Source organism: Scardinius erythrophthalmus (genome assembly GCF_964197995.2).
Source record: "Scardinius erythrophthalmus genome assembly, chromosome: 14".
Lineage (NCBI taxonomy): Eukaryota > Metazoa > Chordata > Actinopteri > Cypriniformes > Leuciscidae > Scardinius > Scardinius erythrophthalmus.
In genome coordinates this window covers 12,702,729-12,719,792 of record NC_138234.1, presented here as the reverse complement: position 1 = coordinate 12,719,792, position 17,064 = coordinate 12,702,729, and the positions used below count along the sequence as shown (strand labels likewise).

At 35.5% G+C, this 17,064-nt stretch overlaps 1 protein-coding gene across 1 annotated transcript; it reads left to right on the top strand.

Annotated features, from left to right (window-relative positions):
• The first annotated feature begins 397 nt into the window (after positions 1-397).
• Positions 398-8,547, top strand: LOC308701440 (uncharacterized protein). The gene is made up of 6 exons (XM_081383741.1): positions 398-485; positions 3,613-3,948; positions 5,330-5,440; positions 5,685-5,784; positions 5,914-5,965; positions 7,739-8,547. Exons 1-5 carry the CDS (start codon positions 437-439, stop codon positions 5,960-5,962), a joined length of 645 nt encoding a protein of 214 aa, XP_081239867.1. The 5' UTR covers positions 398-436; the 3' UTR covers positions 5,963-5,965; positions 7,739-8,547.
• Positions 8,548-17,064: the final 8,517 nt, after the last annotated feature.

Here is a 17,064-nt window from a genome sequence, read left to right as displayed (position 1 = left end):
GAACATTACTTTACCTTCCGACCGAGTCTTTCGTTCATTTGTCACGCAATGAACGATCCGGATCGTTCATGAACGACTCATCTTGCAGCCTTCACATTGGGTCTCAGGCGTATTTTTTACAGTTTATGGCCGTAGCCCAGAAACAGTAGAGCATGCATTGATTCATTGTCAGAAATACCATCAAGATAGGCAGAGGCTTATTGCTCAAGTTGAGGCCAATGGAATTATCTTTGATTATAGAAATATTTTACAAAGAAGTGCTGGAAAGATTTTTTATTTTTTCATTTTCTTTTTTTAAAGAATACAGGGCTTTTAAAAATAAGTCTCCTGTTATATACAGTCCAGTGGTGGCGGTAATGCAACAAATATTTGTCAACCGCCATTTATAAATAGAAGAAGAAGAAGCAGCCTGAGACACTGTCACATTGGGACACCTATGGAAATGAAGGTCATAGCTATTCTTTTGATTTCGCTGCACTGCCATGGTAAGACAAGCGTTACAGCCTCTCTTCTGGGTTCATTGTGTTATAGCTATGATCACCTTAAATTCAATAGAATCAGAATGTATTTATTATTTGCAGGGTTCTCAAGTCTCAAGCATTGGACACGCTCACACGCCACACCGTGTATTTCTCACGCTGAAAAGGCAATGCCAACCAAGTTGTCCTGCAAGCTTTATAAAGTTGTATACGTGGCGCGGGCACACAAAGTGAAGTTTTCTGCCGCCAGCACGTATCTCGGCCAGATTGCGTTCGTTAACATAGATGCGCGAACAAACGGAAGTTGACGGAACATTCTCGGCCACCGTACCGTACGTTCGTTACTAGGTAACCAACAACATCGCGCGAACACACGTCGTGATGGAGAAGGTAAAGTTGGAAGAAAGCTCGTCTTACATTTTTAGACTAGAACGTGTAATAAATAGCCCATCGTATACATTACTACTGATGCAGTCAAAAACTCTACAACTACTTTGCAACCAGGCCAGAAGCTTTGGCTCATTTTGTCTAGCTTACGTTATCTGAAACTAAGGGAAATATTAGTTATAAATATATTTTATATAAATATAAAAATACATTTTTTATTATATATTATACTGTATTAATAGTCTTTCTAGTTACATTAAGGCTACTTGTATTAAAGCAGAGTGCTCTGGGTAATATTTTATATCCTGTCAAAACATACATTAGGCTAATCATTGCCATTGCAGTTGCATTTTTCAAACACTTACAACACAACACACATTTCATAAGCTGGAGTGTGTACTCATGTACACACACACACACACACACACACACACACACACACACACCTTAATATTACTCTAATATGTCATTTGTTCACAATGTCCCACCACACAATAAATCATTATACCATTTCGACTAGACACATTCAAAATGCAAAAAGATTTGTTTTTCCAAACTGTTTGGAGCAATTTGTTATATTTTTGTAATTTTTGTATAACTTGTTTGTAATTTTGAAATATAACATTAAAGAGTATATTTGATGTGATGAATTGCTCTGTCATTTATCAGATTTACCAATTGTTATAATTTTAATTTGTGCTGGTTAATTATGAACAATGGGTAAAATTGGGGGGCGGGGCTCCATTAGGGTTCCTCCCCCAACCGCATGTGATCTCACACAAGCTTTTGATAAAACTTGAGAACCCTTTTCGAATATTAATGCTAGATGTTTTGCTATAAATTATGGACATGGGCATGGCAACTGAGGATTATTTCTCTGTTATTTTGCTTTATTTCCAGATTAAATCAAAGGCTCGTTCATACGTAGAACAGCACTTTTGCACAGTCTATAAATATATTCAGATTGTACTGAATGCCAGCTTGCTTATTTGGCTCAAGATAATGAATTATGAAGTCCAGATGTCATGCAAAAAAAAAAAAAAAAGATTTGCTAGGATGAATGGGGGAACAGCATAGTAGACTGTAAAAAAATATGGAGGACGTAGTATACGTGACGTCACCTGTAGGTTTCTGAAGACCGTTTTCGAAGCCTAAAGTGGGCGGAGCTGGCCGTCGCCATCTTGGCCTCGCGTCACCCACGGATAACAGAAAATGGGCAAAGAGGTGGGGCGTGAGTGGAGCCATATGCAGCCCAAACTTACACAAACAAATAGATAGTTACCTCCTTCACAGACTACTTGCAAACAATAAAACTTAAATGACTACAGTGTCCAACAGGTTGTAATAAATGTATTTTAGCTTAAGAATTTGTGGTGGACATCACAGCTAGTCCTCATTCTGTATACTGACTAATTACAGGAGAATTTCCTACACATATCTTTGAGGACATGTCAAAAAATACTTCCAAATATAGTCAGTGTTAATAAATGTTACGCTATTTATGAAATGCAGGCGTAACATTAACGTTATATGACAACGTTTTATACAGTCTATGGCTTCAGCCTAACGTTACAGATCACAGTCTGTTGGATCTTGGAGTGTAATAAAGTTTTAAATGCAATTATAAATAATAAATCAATTATTCGAAATAAAATGAATAAATGAAATTATACTAGAATTTCACTCACCGGAAAAAATGTAGTCCAGGCTTCTTCTGGGACGATCGGTTAATACAATTAATCCCACAGCAAGTCATTATGACATTGAAATAATCCCGACACGGCAAACACGACAGAAATGCTAAGATTAGCGGCTGAAATGTATTTATTTTTACGATAAATTATCTGAGGTAACGTGACGGCTAACAGACAGCAGACACACGGCTAATGACCACAGCAGCGGGAATCCACCTGTCACTCAAACGTGGACACACCCTTAATTATGCAGAACTTTAAGGATTAATCAACTAAACGGATGAGTTCTAAAAAATTTCACCCCCCTCACAGTTGTCATGAAGGGCAAAATTAGCTGTATAGACCAAAACACATTCAGACACCAGGCTGTAAACATGTTTTTTTCTGCTGTAAAAGTTGGCATTTTAACATGGGGGAGATACAGATTTGACTCACTTCTGACACCAGCCTCAAGCGGCCAGTCAACGAATTGCAGTTTAACTCACTTCCGTGTTGGTTTCAAGAGAGAGACGGGGAGGTTGCCGCTTGGGGAACAGTCCTTGGTGAAGAGGGAGGAGGGGACTAAGGATGAGAGTGTTCAGGATGAGAGTGTTTGGATAGAATTTGTAAGATGACACTTTGTTTCTTATCGAAAGAAACCAAAACACAGAGCTCATTGCGATTTTTGGTGATTAATAGTGGCCAGATTATATTAAACATGATAATGCATTGAGTCTATAGTTGTAGTATTTTTCATGGGTAATGGGTGTAATATTCATTGTGAAGACATGAAAATACTTGTTTGAATACTTACATGTATTGAGAAAGGGTAGAAATGAATCATGATGTGTGTTGTATCGTATGATGGTGATTAAGCTAGATTATCCATGAGTCTCATGAATGCTTGTCTGATGAGTGAATGTGTGAATCTATGATGTTCTTCTGCTGTTTGTTTGCAAACATTATGAATCCAGAGACACACAATCTTTATTATGTATAGAAAAACAGCACAGCACAGCACTTTTCTGTTGTTTTTAGTTTAAATAACAATTCACTGTTCATTTCTTCTTCAGGTTTGTCGGGTGTTGATACAGACAGAGTGTCAGTGTCTGTGATGGAGGGAGATTCAGTCACTCTACACACTGGTGTTAAAACAGACCAACAAGAAACGATTGTATGGTTTTTTAATAACACTCGCATCGCTAAAATCAATGGAGATCAGAGTAAGATTTGTACAGATGTACAGTGTAATGAAGGCACTGAGAGATTCAGAGACAGACTGAAGCTGGATCATCAGACTGGATCTCTGACCATCACAAACACCAGGAAATCAGACTCTGACGAATATAAACTGAAGATCATCAGTGGCAGCAGCGACAGTGAAAAGATCTTCAGTGTTACTGTTCATGGTGAGTTATAATGTTTAAAAACAATAATGTACATTTAAATCACATCACTAATGTGTTTAGTTTTTTTTTTTTTTTTTTTTTTTGCAGTTACATTCAGAGGAGCTTTTTTCTTTACCTGTATATTAAAGGAGAAGTTCACTTTTAAAAAAACTTTTGCTGATAATTTACTCACCCCCATGTCATCCAAGATGTCCATGTCTTTCTTTCTTCAGTCGAAAAGAAATTAAGGTTTTTGATGAAAACATTCCTGGATTTTTTCACATATTATGGATTCCATTGGGACCCAAACGGTTCAAGGTGCAGATGACAGTTTCAGTGCAGCTTCAAAGGGCTTTAAACGATACCAGACGATGAATAAGGGTCTTATCTAGCGAAACGATCGGTCATTTCAAAAATAAATAAAAAAGTTTAAGTTTTATAAGCACAAATGTTCGCCTTGCTCTGTTCTGTGATGCGCGTTCGTGACGTCACGTAATACGCAATTACGTTGAAAAGGTCACGCTTGAAAAATTTAAGAAAATGTTCTTTTTGGCTTTTTAATATGAAAACACCCAGGATGCACACACGAAATGGGCATTTTAAACGATAAACTGACACAAATACATTTGAAAATGTGTATATGGTCCTCCTTCCGCACATTTGTAAACACATCAAACTTGACCTTTTCAACGTAATTGCGTATTACGTGACGTCACGAACGCACATCACAGAACAGAGCAAGGCGAACATTTGTGCTTATAAAACTTAAACTTTTTTATTTATTTTTGAAATGACTGATGGTTTCGCTAGATAAGACCCTTATTCATCGTCTGGTATCGTTTAAAGCCCTTTGAAGCTGCACTGAAACTGTCATCTGGACCTTGAACCGTTTGGGTCCCAATGGAATCCATAATATGTGGAAAAATCCAGGAATGTTTTCATCAAAAACCTTAATTTCTTTTCGACTGAAGAAAGAAAGTCATGGACATCTTGGATAACATGGGGGTGAGTAAATTATCAGCAAAAGTTTTTTTAAAAGTGAACTTCTCCTTTAATTCACATACAGTATGCAGATCATTTCTAAATTATTTTTCTATAATAATAAATAATAAGTTCAGTGTGATTTAAAACTGAATCATTACCAGTGATGATCTGTTAGTTTTGAAGTTGTGCTCTGGTAATACTGACAGTTTCTTATACAATCTCTGATCAGCTTCTCTCAGACAAATATTATCTATGTAAAATGTGTTCATAATCATTAAAGTTGGATAAATGTTGCTTGTCATATTTAAAGTCTAGAATTGCTTGTGCAATCGTATTCATGTTCACATCTCTCTCATGTTGTGTAGTTTGTTTGTTTTCAGCAAAATATCCTTCAATCATCTGTTGGTTTGTGTTTCAGGTGTTTCTGCTGCTGAACGAGATGAAGTGGAGAGAAAGTCAGTGAAGGAGGGGGAATCTGTTACTTTAGATCCCAGTGTATCCAGTGTAAATCCCATGGTTTCTGTCAGTGGTGAGTATAATTCTTTGTAATTCAATGCATTTTAAAATACATTTCAATGTTTTAAATCAATTCAAGAGAGCTTTGACACAATGTTATAATATAATATGTAAGTAATGCATATTACCTGCACCATTCCTTGATAGTCTCAGTCTTGTCTCTTATCAACCACATTGGTGATTGGATGTAAAACTTCCTGCTTCAAATACAATCAATACGACACTACTCTCTAGTAACAATGACTGTCTGTCTCCAGCTGTTCCAGATTCAGGTCTGTCTGCAGGTGCTATAGCAGGGATAAGTGTTGCTGTGGTTATTTCTTGTGTGATTCTCATTGCTGGTGCAATTTATAAAAGGTGAGAATTAAACGGCTGATTTAACAAGACAGAAATATGAAATTAAGTGTGAAAAGAATTGTTAAATTGCATTTTCATTCTAATTAAACAAAGTCATGTGTTTAATTGAGCTTGTTGTTGTTCAAACAGGCATCAGGACAGGAAGCAGCACTGGACAGGAAGGTCGGTTGGTCTTTAAAAGGTGGGTCTAAGTTCTTAGTTTCATCAATTTCAAAACTTAGTTTCGTCCAGCTTTCCGATTAATATATAAACCTGTTGCACCATCTAAAACTACGCTTAGCGTAGACGATGCACGTACACACTGACATGTTCTTCTGCACTGATAGGTGAGACGCCGTTCATGTTACTATGGTTACAAATTTAAATTGGTTAGCTCCAGTGAAAAGATGAAAAATTACTGCTGAACTGAAAAAAAGAAAATTTAATTAAAATAATAATTATTCAATACTTCTCTGGGTATTTAAAGCGCTTTTACATATGGAAGGGGGAATCTCCTTGACCACCACTAATGTGCAGCATCCATCCAGGGGCGTGTAAAGATGTTTTAGGAAGGGGTGCTGTTTGTTTGTTCGTTTGTGTATAAACAGCATACACGCACCCAAACTTGACTGCACATCACATTTTGGACATTATTGCTAATGATTTCAGTCGTAATGCAAACGACCGGTTTACAGGACATAAATTAAGCCTTTAAATAAAAGGGTTATTGGGCTGTTTATATACAATAAAAGCCTGCACAGTGACAGGAAATAGAAATGCCTATAGTGCATACCTTAGTAGAGCGGCTGCAGACAAATTATTATTATTTTATATGCGGCTGCTGACGAATTCTTTCTGCGTGGACTCACAATATGACATCACGTTTTAAAAAACATAATTTAACATATAAATAGTCCTAACACTTTTTTTAATTGCCTACTTACAGTGTTTATTACAAATAAATGACTAAATGCTTCAAATGAATAAATGTAAATGAACAAATATTTTCATTACATTTACAATCCTGTGAAAACGGCACTTCCTGTGCCCCTGCATCCACGTGGATGATGCGATGGCAGCCATATTGTGCCAGAATGCCCACCACACACCAGCTTATTGGTTACTCTTATTAATTACTCAGATTGTGAAAGTATATGCATTATGCATATGCTATATTACTAAGAATATGCATAATTTGGCATGCAAGCATTGGCATTGCAAGTGTTGGGGACAGTGCTCCATTCCTGTTACGTGTTGTCACTGCGGTGCTAACTCGTTGATTAATTCTAACAATTCAACCCTGCTGAAATTAAAATACTCAATTTATCTTTATTTTTACCATGGAAACACTTTACTTTTAAAAACTTTACCTTTGACTAGGCGTAAGATTTAGTCTCACACGTGCATTACGCCCAGATGGTGCAACGGTATTAATTCTAAGCAGGACTTAAAACACATTTGATGTTAAGCTTAATCTCACGACCAGGTGTACGTCCAGGTGGTGCAACCGACCCCAGGTGATATATTATGAGCTCTGAGTCTGCAAAACACTGAGTTAACAGACTGACATCTGTGAGAAGTGGTTTAAGAAATAACTTCTTAATAATTATAATAACTGACTATTTATTACTTTTTACTTTAGAATGAAGAACAGTGGTGTAAATATTTATTTATATTATTACATTATTGTATATTTTTATATTAATTATGATTATTTAACATAGGATGCTATAACAGGGTGTAAAATTAATGTACCCTCTGAATAGTTGTCCTTTTTTTTTAAATGTTTTATCACTATGGAAGCATAACTTGACAGAGTAAAAACAAACAAACAAACAAATTATTAGCCAGATAAAAGAAATAACACAAATATTTACACTTACAATGTAGCATTCTTTGGTATCTTGTATTTTTGTGTTTATGTAACTGAAACATCTATCATGATAATGTTCCGTCAATCTGTATTTTCTTCCAGAAGAATGGCGTTGAAGACTCGCCCTCTAATACTTCCAGTGGAGGTGAAACTGTCTGTCTCAGTTTATTCTGTTTCTTCATGTAATCACAGACAGACTCGATGATGGTGAGATCAGATCATCCTGGCTGCTGTCAGATTCCTTGTGCATACACAAATCTCACTGGATTATTACAATTAATGGCAAAAAGAATGTTTGGAAATGTAAACTGATATTTCCTGCTCTCAAACAAAGATGTTTGCTGTATGTGCCAAAAAATGTTTCAGCCTAAAAAACATGTGACATCGCTTAGAGTACCTTTAATGCCATATCTACACTGCTAGCGAGCCTGTTTCATGTGTCTAATGTGTAAAGCCAGCATATCCAAACAGCCAGCATCCAAACAGCCACAGCCAGCATATCATTACTATTACATAAAGTCAGTAATACTGGTTATATATATGTATATAAAAAAAAAATTCACATCGAAATGGGGTGTTAGTACGGCTGTTCTTTGTAAAACATTCCATAACCACATGAAAACTTAACACAATGTGCCAACTTCCGAACGATATCAATGTAGATATAAAAATAGAAAAGTAAAACACTTTCTACCAGACTATAAGCTGTAATCACGTTTATGCCTTAAAGGATTAGTTCACTTCAGAATGAAAATTTCCTGATAATTTACTCACCCCCACATCATCCAAGATGTTCAAAACATTCCAGGATTCTTCTCCATATAGTGGACTTCAATGGGGTCCAACGGGTTGAAGGTCCAAATGTCAGTTTCAATGCAGCTTCAAATGCGCCACACATTACATAATCACGTAAAACAAAATAAAAAATAAAAATAATAATAAATAAATAAAACAATGATGTTGGATGATTTTTAAGTTCGAGAACAAAATGAGATGGAGTTTTTCACCCTACCCTACATTAATCTTTCAACTTGATAACGTAATGTGTGTCGCATCGCAGAGCTAGTGCAAGATGAGCATTTGTGGTTAAAAAGTATATACATTTTTATTTTTTAGAAAATTAGAGATTGTTTCGCTTGATAAGACCCTTATTCCTCGGCTGGGATCATGTAAAACCTTTGAAGCTGCCCTGAAACTGACATTTGGACCTTCAACCCGTTGGATCCCATTGAAGTCACTATATGGAGAAAAATCCTGGAATGTTTTCCTCAAAAACCTTAATTTATTTTCGACTAAAGAAAGACATGAACATCATGGATGATGTGGGGGTGAGTAAATTATTAGGAAATTTTAACTCTGAAGTGCTTTAAGTTTGAGAAAGGTGCATTACAAATAAAATGTAGTATTATTATTATCATTATAATTAACTGGATTTTTCAAAGGGAGTCATACTTCAGAATAAGGTTGATTCATTACTTTTAATAATAACTCTAAAGCATTAGACAGGGTAAATTGTTCATTTCTCTTCCCCACACTGTCATTTTGGTTGACACTGTCAACTGGATGAAAATACTCTATAAATCCCCTGTGGCCTCCGTTAATAGAATCATCTCAAAGGTACTCAAGGATGCCTATTGCCTTTTCTAGCATTTGCACTTTATTAACTACTGGCAGCGGCAATTAGGTAATCCTATAGTATTTCTGGAATTTAATCAGATTCATACTGCCAAAAATAAGCTCATATTGCAATGTAAATATAAAAGTACATCATCTGCATATCTTCATTCCCATCAATACAACTCATTAACCGTTTTAGCAGGGTGTCTGACTACTTCCTTTGCACAAAGTCTGAGATGCCCTATCACTGTTAACCTCTCTTACAAGAAATTAAAAAAACAACCTTGAATGATAGATCAAACTGACTTTTTTCATAAAAACTGTCGCATAACATTCATTAAAGGGTAATTCTCACCAAAATGCAACCTAGGGTCTTTTTGTTAATCTACCTGAGGCAAACTTTAGTTTAAAAGCATAATTAGGATGGAAACGCCACACTTAAGTTTGACCGTTATTTTCGTTTTCGGTGAAATTGCCTTTTGAATGGGAGTGCTTGGGGCACGACTATGATAGCATCAAAATCGCTATTTTTAAAACACTAAGAAGACTCGACACAACATGAAACTTTGCTGGAAGTATCACCAGGGGCTCTTCACATGAACTCCAGCATTGAGAACATTGTATGTGTACACAGAGTTTACTAAAAAGAAAGATTTTGAACAACTCACTGCCGGCATTTTGACAGTCAAAAATAGTCGATCTCCGAATGCAACGTAACAGGGAGGAGAGTAAAGATGGAAAGCTCCTAAAGCTTAATTCCATATAATTTCACAGATAATTTATTGTTTTGTCGTTAGTGAAAATCAATATTGACCTTGTATTTGAAAAAGGATCCTTATATAAGAAACAATACTAAAATTCAGAGTCAGTTCATTCGCATTCAGAGATCAACTATTTTTGACTGACATAATACCGGCGGCCGGGAACGAAAACAGCTACAGTGAGTTGTTCAAAACCTTTCTTTTTAGTAAACTCTGTGTACACAATGTTCTCAATGGTCGAGTTCATGTGTAGAGCCCCTGGTGAAACTTCGAGTAAAGTTTCATGTTGTGTCGAGCCTTCTTAGTGTTTTAAAAATAGCGCTTATGATGCTATCATAGTAATGCCCCTAGCACTCCCATTCAAAATGAACATTTCCCCCGAAAATAAATTTTCTTTTTTTTTTCTTTTCTTTTCTTTTTTTCCCTCATGATTCCTGAGATAGAACCCTCAGGTTGGTTCTCCTCTCTCGATAGTGCAATAAGCCTTAAAACCATCCAACTTGCAGAAGCAAAAAGCAATAAGGAGGATTTGGAACCCCTACATTTTCTTTTCTTTTCTTTCTCAGCAACTAATATATCCATCACTTGACCCATAACCTAAATTCGATTTGACTAAACAGAGACGATAAACTTATGACACTATTAGATATTAAATCTCTACCATTCTTAGACAAATCTTTAAAAATGGATCATGGTAACAAAAATAACATCGGCATCACTACCTCATTAAATTCCTGGTGAAACTATGCATTAAATTAAACCAATGCATTAAACTACAGCCTATAACTATCAAATCATATCCTACTATTTTATGTCTTATATTAACCAAATTTTATATCTACACTAGCCATAGCCAAACATCAATAACAATTTATACTCCTTGCACAAACTATAAATTAATTACACTTGACTGAAAAAAAAGCTCTAAACAGACGTTTAGATAAATCTACTTATACAAACTTTTGTTAGAATTACTTCAATACATAGATGCCTCATATCAATACATAGATGCCTCATATCAATACATAGATACCTCATATCAATACATAGATACCTCATATCTATATAATGTGAAATAATTAGTGACCCTATCCACTGTTAACCCTTCTGGCCTCAGGTAAATGCTATTACTTATGACTTAGTAATAGCTTATTTCCACAATCCATTAGAATACTTTAATTCAGATTAACAACACAGATATGCTGGCTGTTGGACTGACTAAATCACATATGCGGTTATTCCTTATGCTGCAACTTGTGTCCTACATTTCAGTGCCTTCAGAAATAAGCACATTTCACCATCCATGGGTGCTGTTTACACTTGAATGTTTACATCAATGTATAGAGTGTCTGTTGGTTTACATCAATGTTTGCGTGAATGTATGTACATATAGTGTTTGACTGTTTACATGCAAATATGTGCAATACACCCACTTTAAATATGTTGTGCTGTTTCATTTGGGGCTCTACTTTGCACATTGAGCTTTGGTGTTGTTTTGTTTGTTTCTTTGTCTCTTTTCCTTAATTTTGTTTTTGTTTGCTATCTTTCAATTGTATTTGTGAATTTTTATTTTTTATTTTTATTTTTTACACATTTATTAAAAAAGATAAAAACATACAGTATTTCTTTCTTTGGAGACGTTTGCAGTTGCAAAATGGTACATATCAATTTATCTGCATATAATCAGCATATTGCAAAATGTTTCGAATCACAATATTATTGTATCATGGCTTGTGATAATATGTGATTATATCGTCTAATATTTAATATAACTTTTAACATATAATAAAATACATAGCCAAAATCACGTAAACACTGCTTCAAAGAAGACAACCCATAATACAATGAGGAACAACGCAGCACATTACCAGCAACAGAATAATAAGTGCTTGAGATTATTTAGCATAAATGTTTTACTTCAGTTTATAAAGTGTTTTAGTCACCAGCTGTGAGCAATTAATTCTGTTCAGACCTATTAATGCACTGATGTGGTTTGACAGATTAGTTTTTTTGTCTTGTCTGTTTTTAATCTATTTTATAACTAATTAAACTGCCTGTGTTTGCTGGAATAAGATGGCCATTGTCGCAGACGCCATCATGCTGTGATACATGAGCGCTCTTCACGGAGCAAGTGTACTTTTCTGTCAATACTTTAGTGTAAATCATGTTATAGCTCAATTTCAAACTATGGTCCCTTGTTGGAATTTAGTTGTAATGTTAGGTTTAATAACTTGTAAAAAAAAAAGAAGAAAAAAGCATGATATTATGAGGTGCTGATTAGTTTATCATATTGCCGTATTCTTTCATTTAATTTGGTGTCGTTTCATGCATGCGAGGCGGCAGATGAAGACCTTTGAACATTAAAATTCTCCTGTTTGGTTATCAAATCTGATCATGTTCAGAAATAATGTTATCTGCCTACAGAACACGTCAGAAGATCTCTCTGAGGAGAGATATAAACACATCAATTAACAGGTTTTATAAATGTCATCACGGTGCTGATTTTTATGTAAATGTTAACCTATAAGAAAAGAAACTTCTGTGGGGATCAGGTCAAAATCCTACAACACAGCCTCAGTAAGAGACAACAACGGTGTGCCTTGTGTTCAGAGCAGAACATTGACAGATTGTTTTCATTACAGAAGTATTCATTTGCTCAGGAAAAAGTTATGCCTATATGAACATTATTTTCTTACAATGGAAAGGAGATCGAAAGATTGTATGTTCATGTGATAAATGCCATTAAAACAGGTCTGATTAACTCATCACGGCTGAAATCTGTCAGTTTGTCATGATTTTAGAGTTTTTTCATTAGAAATAACTGAGCTAAACTAACACTAAATCATTTGTAGAATAAACATATCTCTATATACATTCAACACTGATTAACTAAACTTAGATTTTTAACATCTAGGATTCAACCTTTGACCTTTACTCAAGCTAACTGGCTGTTCAACTCGATTATTAACAATATGAGCACAATGTCTACTACATTTTAAAAGCTTTTTTCTTTTCATTTAGTCATAATTGGATGGAAGTAAAGGCTATTCTAAAACATTCCTAGTTAGTACACTAGATGGCGCTCCAGTAGTACACTATACACACTGCTTTTAGTATAGCCTACTTCATGTTTAAATTAAAGGCCCTGTCCCAAATGGCACACTTCATGGTGCACTTTCGGTTTTGTGGACTTACAATGGCTGCCGCATGCACGCGCGTGTCCAGACAGTTTCTGGTCCCATTGACTTCCATAGTATATTATTTTTTCCTACTATGGTAGTCAATGGGGCCAGAAACTGTCTGGTTACTGACATTCTTCGAAATATCTTCCTTTCTGTTCAGCAGAAGAAAGAAATTCATACAGGTTTGAAACAACATGAGGGTGAGTATATGATGACAGAATTTTCATTTTAAAGAGAACTATTCCTTTAAGTCCACGAGACCGTAGTGTGTCCCATTTGTCATTTTAGGTCTCAGAAGGGTGCTCGCGAGCGCCCCCATGCGGTCGATTTGCCGAGCCCGCACTGAGGCGAGCTCCGCAGCAGACTTCTTGCCGACAGTCAAAGCGGCATTACGTCACGAAAGTGCGGAATCAGAGGAAGGCTAAGAGCCATACACTGGGCAATTCATATCAAGTTCAAACTATGGTATGTGTGATGCTGTTCTTACAACAACAACAAAATACCATTGTAAACAGCATCAGTTATTGTTACTGTAGTAGGCAAGGCAAGTTTATTTATATAGCACATTTTATACACAACGGTAATTCATGCTTTACATAGAAGGAATTAAAATAATCAAAAGAAATAAATACAATTTTAACAGTTTCAAATAAAAAGGTTGCGTTTATTGTGAGCTGTTGACTAATTTTCACCCAAAAATCAGGCATCCCACTGGGATCCAAATACAACCTTGTTTTATTTTACTATTTGGATATAAAGTATACATTTCTTAAAAAGAGATGGCTTTTACAAAATACACATTTGAGTGGTAGTTAAATATGATCATAATGTTTTTGTTTTTCTCCCTTTGTGTCAAACACAGTTTCTCATCTTGGTTTAACGTTTCCTTAGATTAAAGAGTCACAAAAAGCTGTTTATAAAGCAAGAAACAACTCTTCACCTAAAACGGTCTCAGACACACTCTGAATGTCCACTTTCACCTATATGCTGTTTGTCCAACAGATCAAACCATATTTCTGAAAAAACCCGACCGCAGCGGCTTTCAGTTTGACTCAGATGTCAGATACTTTTAACTTTGTACTTTGGTTTTTCCATACACAAAAACTGAGAACTGAATAAATATATACTACAATTTTAAAGTCTCAATTTTACTTTATTGGATTATTGGATAAAGTATATTGGATGATATACTTTATCCAATATTCATCCAATATTCTTCTACTTTTACATATTTAGCACAGTCAGACAACTACTAGTTAAAAAAAAATGTTAAATGATAAAAATTAAGAATGCTTGCTACAGTTAAAGAACAGTTGAAGCCTTAATAAGTGCCAGAAGAGCATCTATATGTAACTATGACATCCGTTTATTGTGTGTGTGTGTGTGTGTGTGTGTGTGTGTGTGTGTGTGTGTGTGTGTGTGTGTGTGTGTGTGTGTGTGTGTGTGTGTGTGTGTGTGTGTGTGTGTGTGTGTGTGTGTGTGTGTGTGTGTGTGTGTGTGTGTGTGTGTGTGTGTGTGTGTGCATGAGGAAGGTCGTCAGATTCTGTTGGGGGAGGAGGATTCACATACTATAGATGAATGTCTTTCAGCAAAAAGTAGGTCAGACTTTTCACTAAACTATTGAAGAAAATGTTTCACACACTTGTTTTGTTCTGTTTGAGTTGGTGGAACCTGATTGGTAAGTTATACAAACATTTCTACTACTTCATTTCTTTCTGTTTCTGGGTAATAAAGCTGCTGCTACTGAATTATGTTATTTTTATCTGCTTTTATCTAATGAATAACTTAAACTTAAAATGTGATTTGTAGACCTGATGTAAATGTGAAGTTATGGAAAATAACTGAAATTTCTACAGTGAATATAAATATCTCTGGCTGAGAAAGAGCAGCTTGCAAATGCTCCCTGGCAATCTACACATTCATTTATAAACTTGTCTTTTCTTTTGTATCTTTACGGTGGTTTTCAGTTCATGTTTAAATGTTACAAACTAGAACTGATTTCTGGCTTTGTAAACCAATGAGAGTCTTAATCTGTTCCTCTTCATGTTCACAGGTGTGTTTGGTGAGTCAGTGTCAGTGATGGAGGGAGATTCTGTCACTCTAAACACTGATCTTACAGAAATACATGAAGTTGAAGATATACTGTGGGCATTTGGAGCTGAAAAGTCTCTGATAGCTAAAATCAAAAGAAAGAAACAAATCTCCTCCACATTTGATGATGTTCCTGATGAGAGATTCAGAGACAGACTGAAGCTGGATGATCAAACTGGATCTCTGACCATCACAAACACCACAACTGAACATGCTGGAGATTATGAACTAGAGATAAATAGAGCAAAACTGACATCAAAATCATTCAATGTTTCTGTCTATGGTGAGTCGAGATCATTTTATCCTGTCCATCACAAATTGTTGTTTTATTAAGGGATCTTTCATTATGCCACAAATTAATGCTGTATAGAGCTGAACTTGTATTGAACCCAGAATATTTCTTTAACAGTTTAATCATTTTATAGTTTAAGATGACAGAAACACTCATTGACGTTCTACACACTAGACAAAAATAAGATTGTTGATTTTTATCTATATTTTTGTTTATTCTCTCATTTGCCAGCTCGTTTGCCCGTACCTCGCATTATCAGAGATTTTTCACAAAACCTTTCTTCATCCTCATCATCATGTTCACTGTTGTGTTCAGTGTTGAATGTGTGTGATGCGACTCTCTCCTGGTACGCAGGAATCAGTGTATTGTCCAGCATCAGTGTGTGTGATCTCAGCATCAGTCTCTCTCTACCTCTGGAGGTGGAATATCAGGATAAAAACACCTACAGCTGTGTGCTGAACAATCCCATCAGCAACCAGACCACACATCTGGACATCAACACACTCTGTCACACATGTGCAGGTACCACAGCACTGATGATATATGTGTGTGTTTACTGACCTGATCTCTGTCTTCTGTTGAAGATCACACTGACACATTCACTTCTTTCTTTATCATTACAGCACCAGACACACTCTCTCCTTCAGTTCCTCCAGTCTCAGTGTCTCTGATAGTCTTGATCTCTGCTGGATCTCTGATGATTGTTGCTGGATTCTGGATCTTCTGGATCTGCTGGAAACACAGAAAAACTGATCGAGAAGGCAAGAATAACTGCTTTTAACAAGTGTTAACAAATAATAATAAATAATAAAATCTACTCCAAATGCATTTTTCTCAATTGATAGCCCATTTTATTGTTTAATATTTAAATATGTATTTATGTAGGTAATGTAATTTAGTTCTTAAATAATGTTGGTTATTGGTAGTTGCATTGATCTGAGCAGCTCTTTACTCGTCTCACACACAAACACTGATTCTCCATTTACTTTAACTCTGTAATAGTGATGTTTTGTGTGTGTGAAAAGTAATAATGTCAAATTCCATATCGCCATTTTTAAATATATTTAATTAATAGTGTGCAATAACTTTGACAGCCTAATAATAACACATATGTTGTAAAAAAAAACAGATCTAGATTTGTATTTTTAATCTCTTCCTGTTGTTCAAACAGTTCAGATTTGTGAAGATGAGAAAACTTCTGTTGTTATGTTACTTCATCCATCGTTCTATGAAAGTAACACACAAACATCGGTAAGATCATTTATCATTAGTTTCTGTTGTGTGTGTTTGTATCATTCAGCAGTGAGTCAGATGGAGATCAGTGTGTGATTGTGTTTCTATAATCATCATCACGCATCAGATATTTTAATGTAGTTCCAAAAGAAGCTATTTTACTGTTAACACTATTATATAAAATATTTGAGTAAAAGTCAGCTATAGTTGATTTATTGTCTTGTGGCTTTGATGAAACACAGAGGTAAATTA

What these genes read in the sequence shown, in the direction of transcription:
- LOC308701440 (XM_081383741.1), top strand. Translation starts at nt 437, where the DNA reads ATGGAAATGAAGGTCATAGCTATTCTTTTGATTTCGCTGCACTGCCAT. An exon ending in GATTTCGCTGCACTGCCATG is followed by an intron (nt 486 to 3,612) that starts GTAAGACAAGCG and finishes TTTCTTCTTCAG; the next exon opens with GTTTGTCGGGTGTTGATACA. An exon ending in CTTCAGTGTTACTGTTCATG is followed by an intron (nt 3,949 to 5,329) that starts GTGAGTTATAAT and finishes TTTGTGTTTCAG; the next exon opens with GTGTTTCTGCTGCTGAACGA.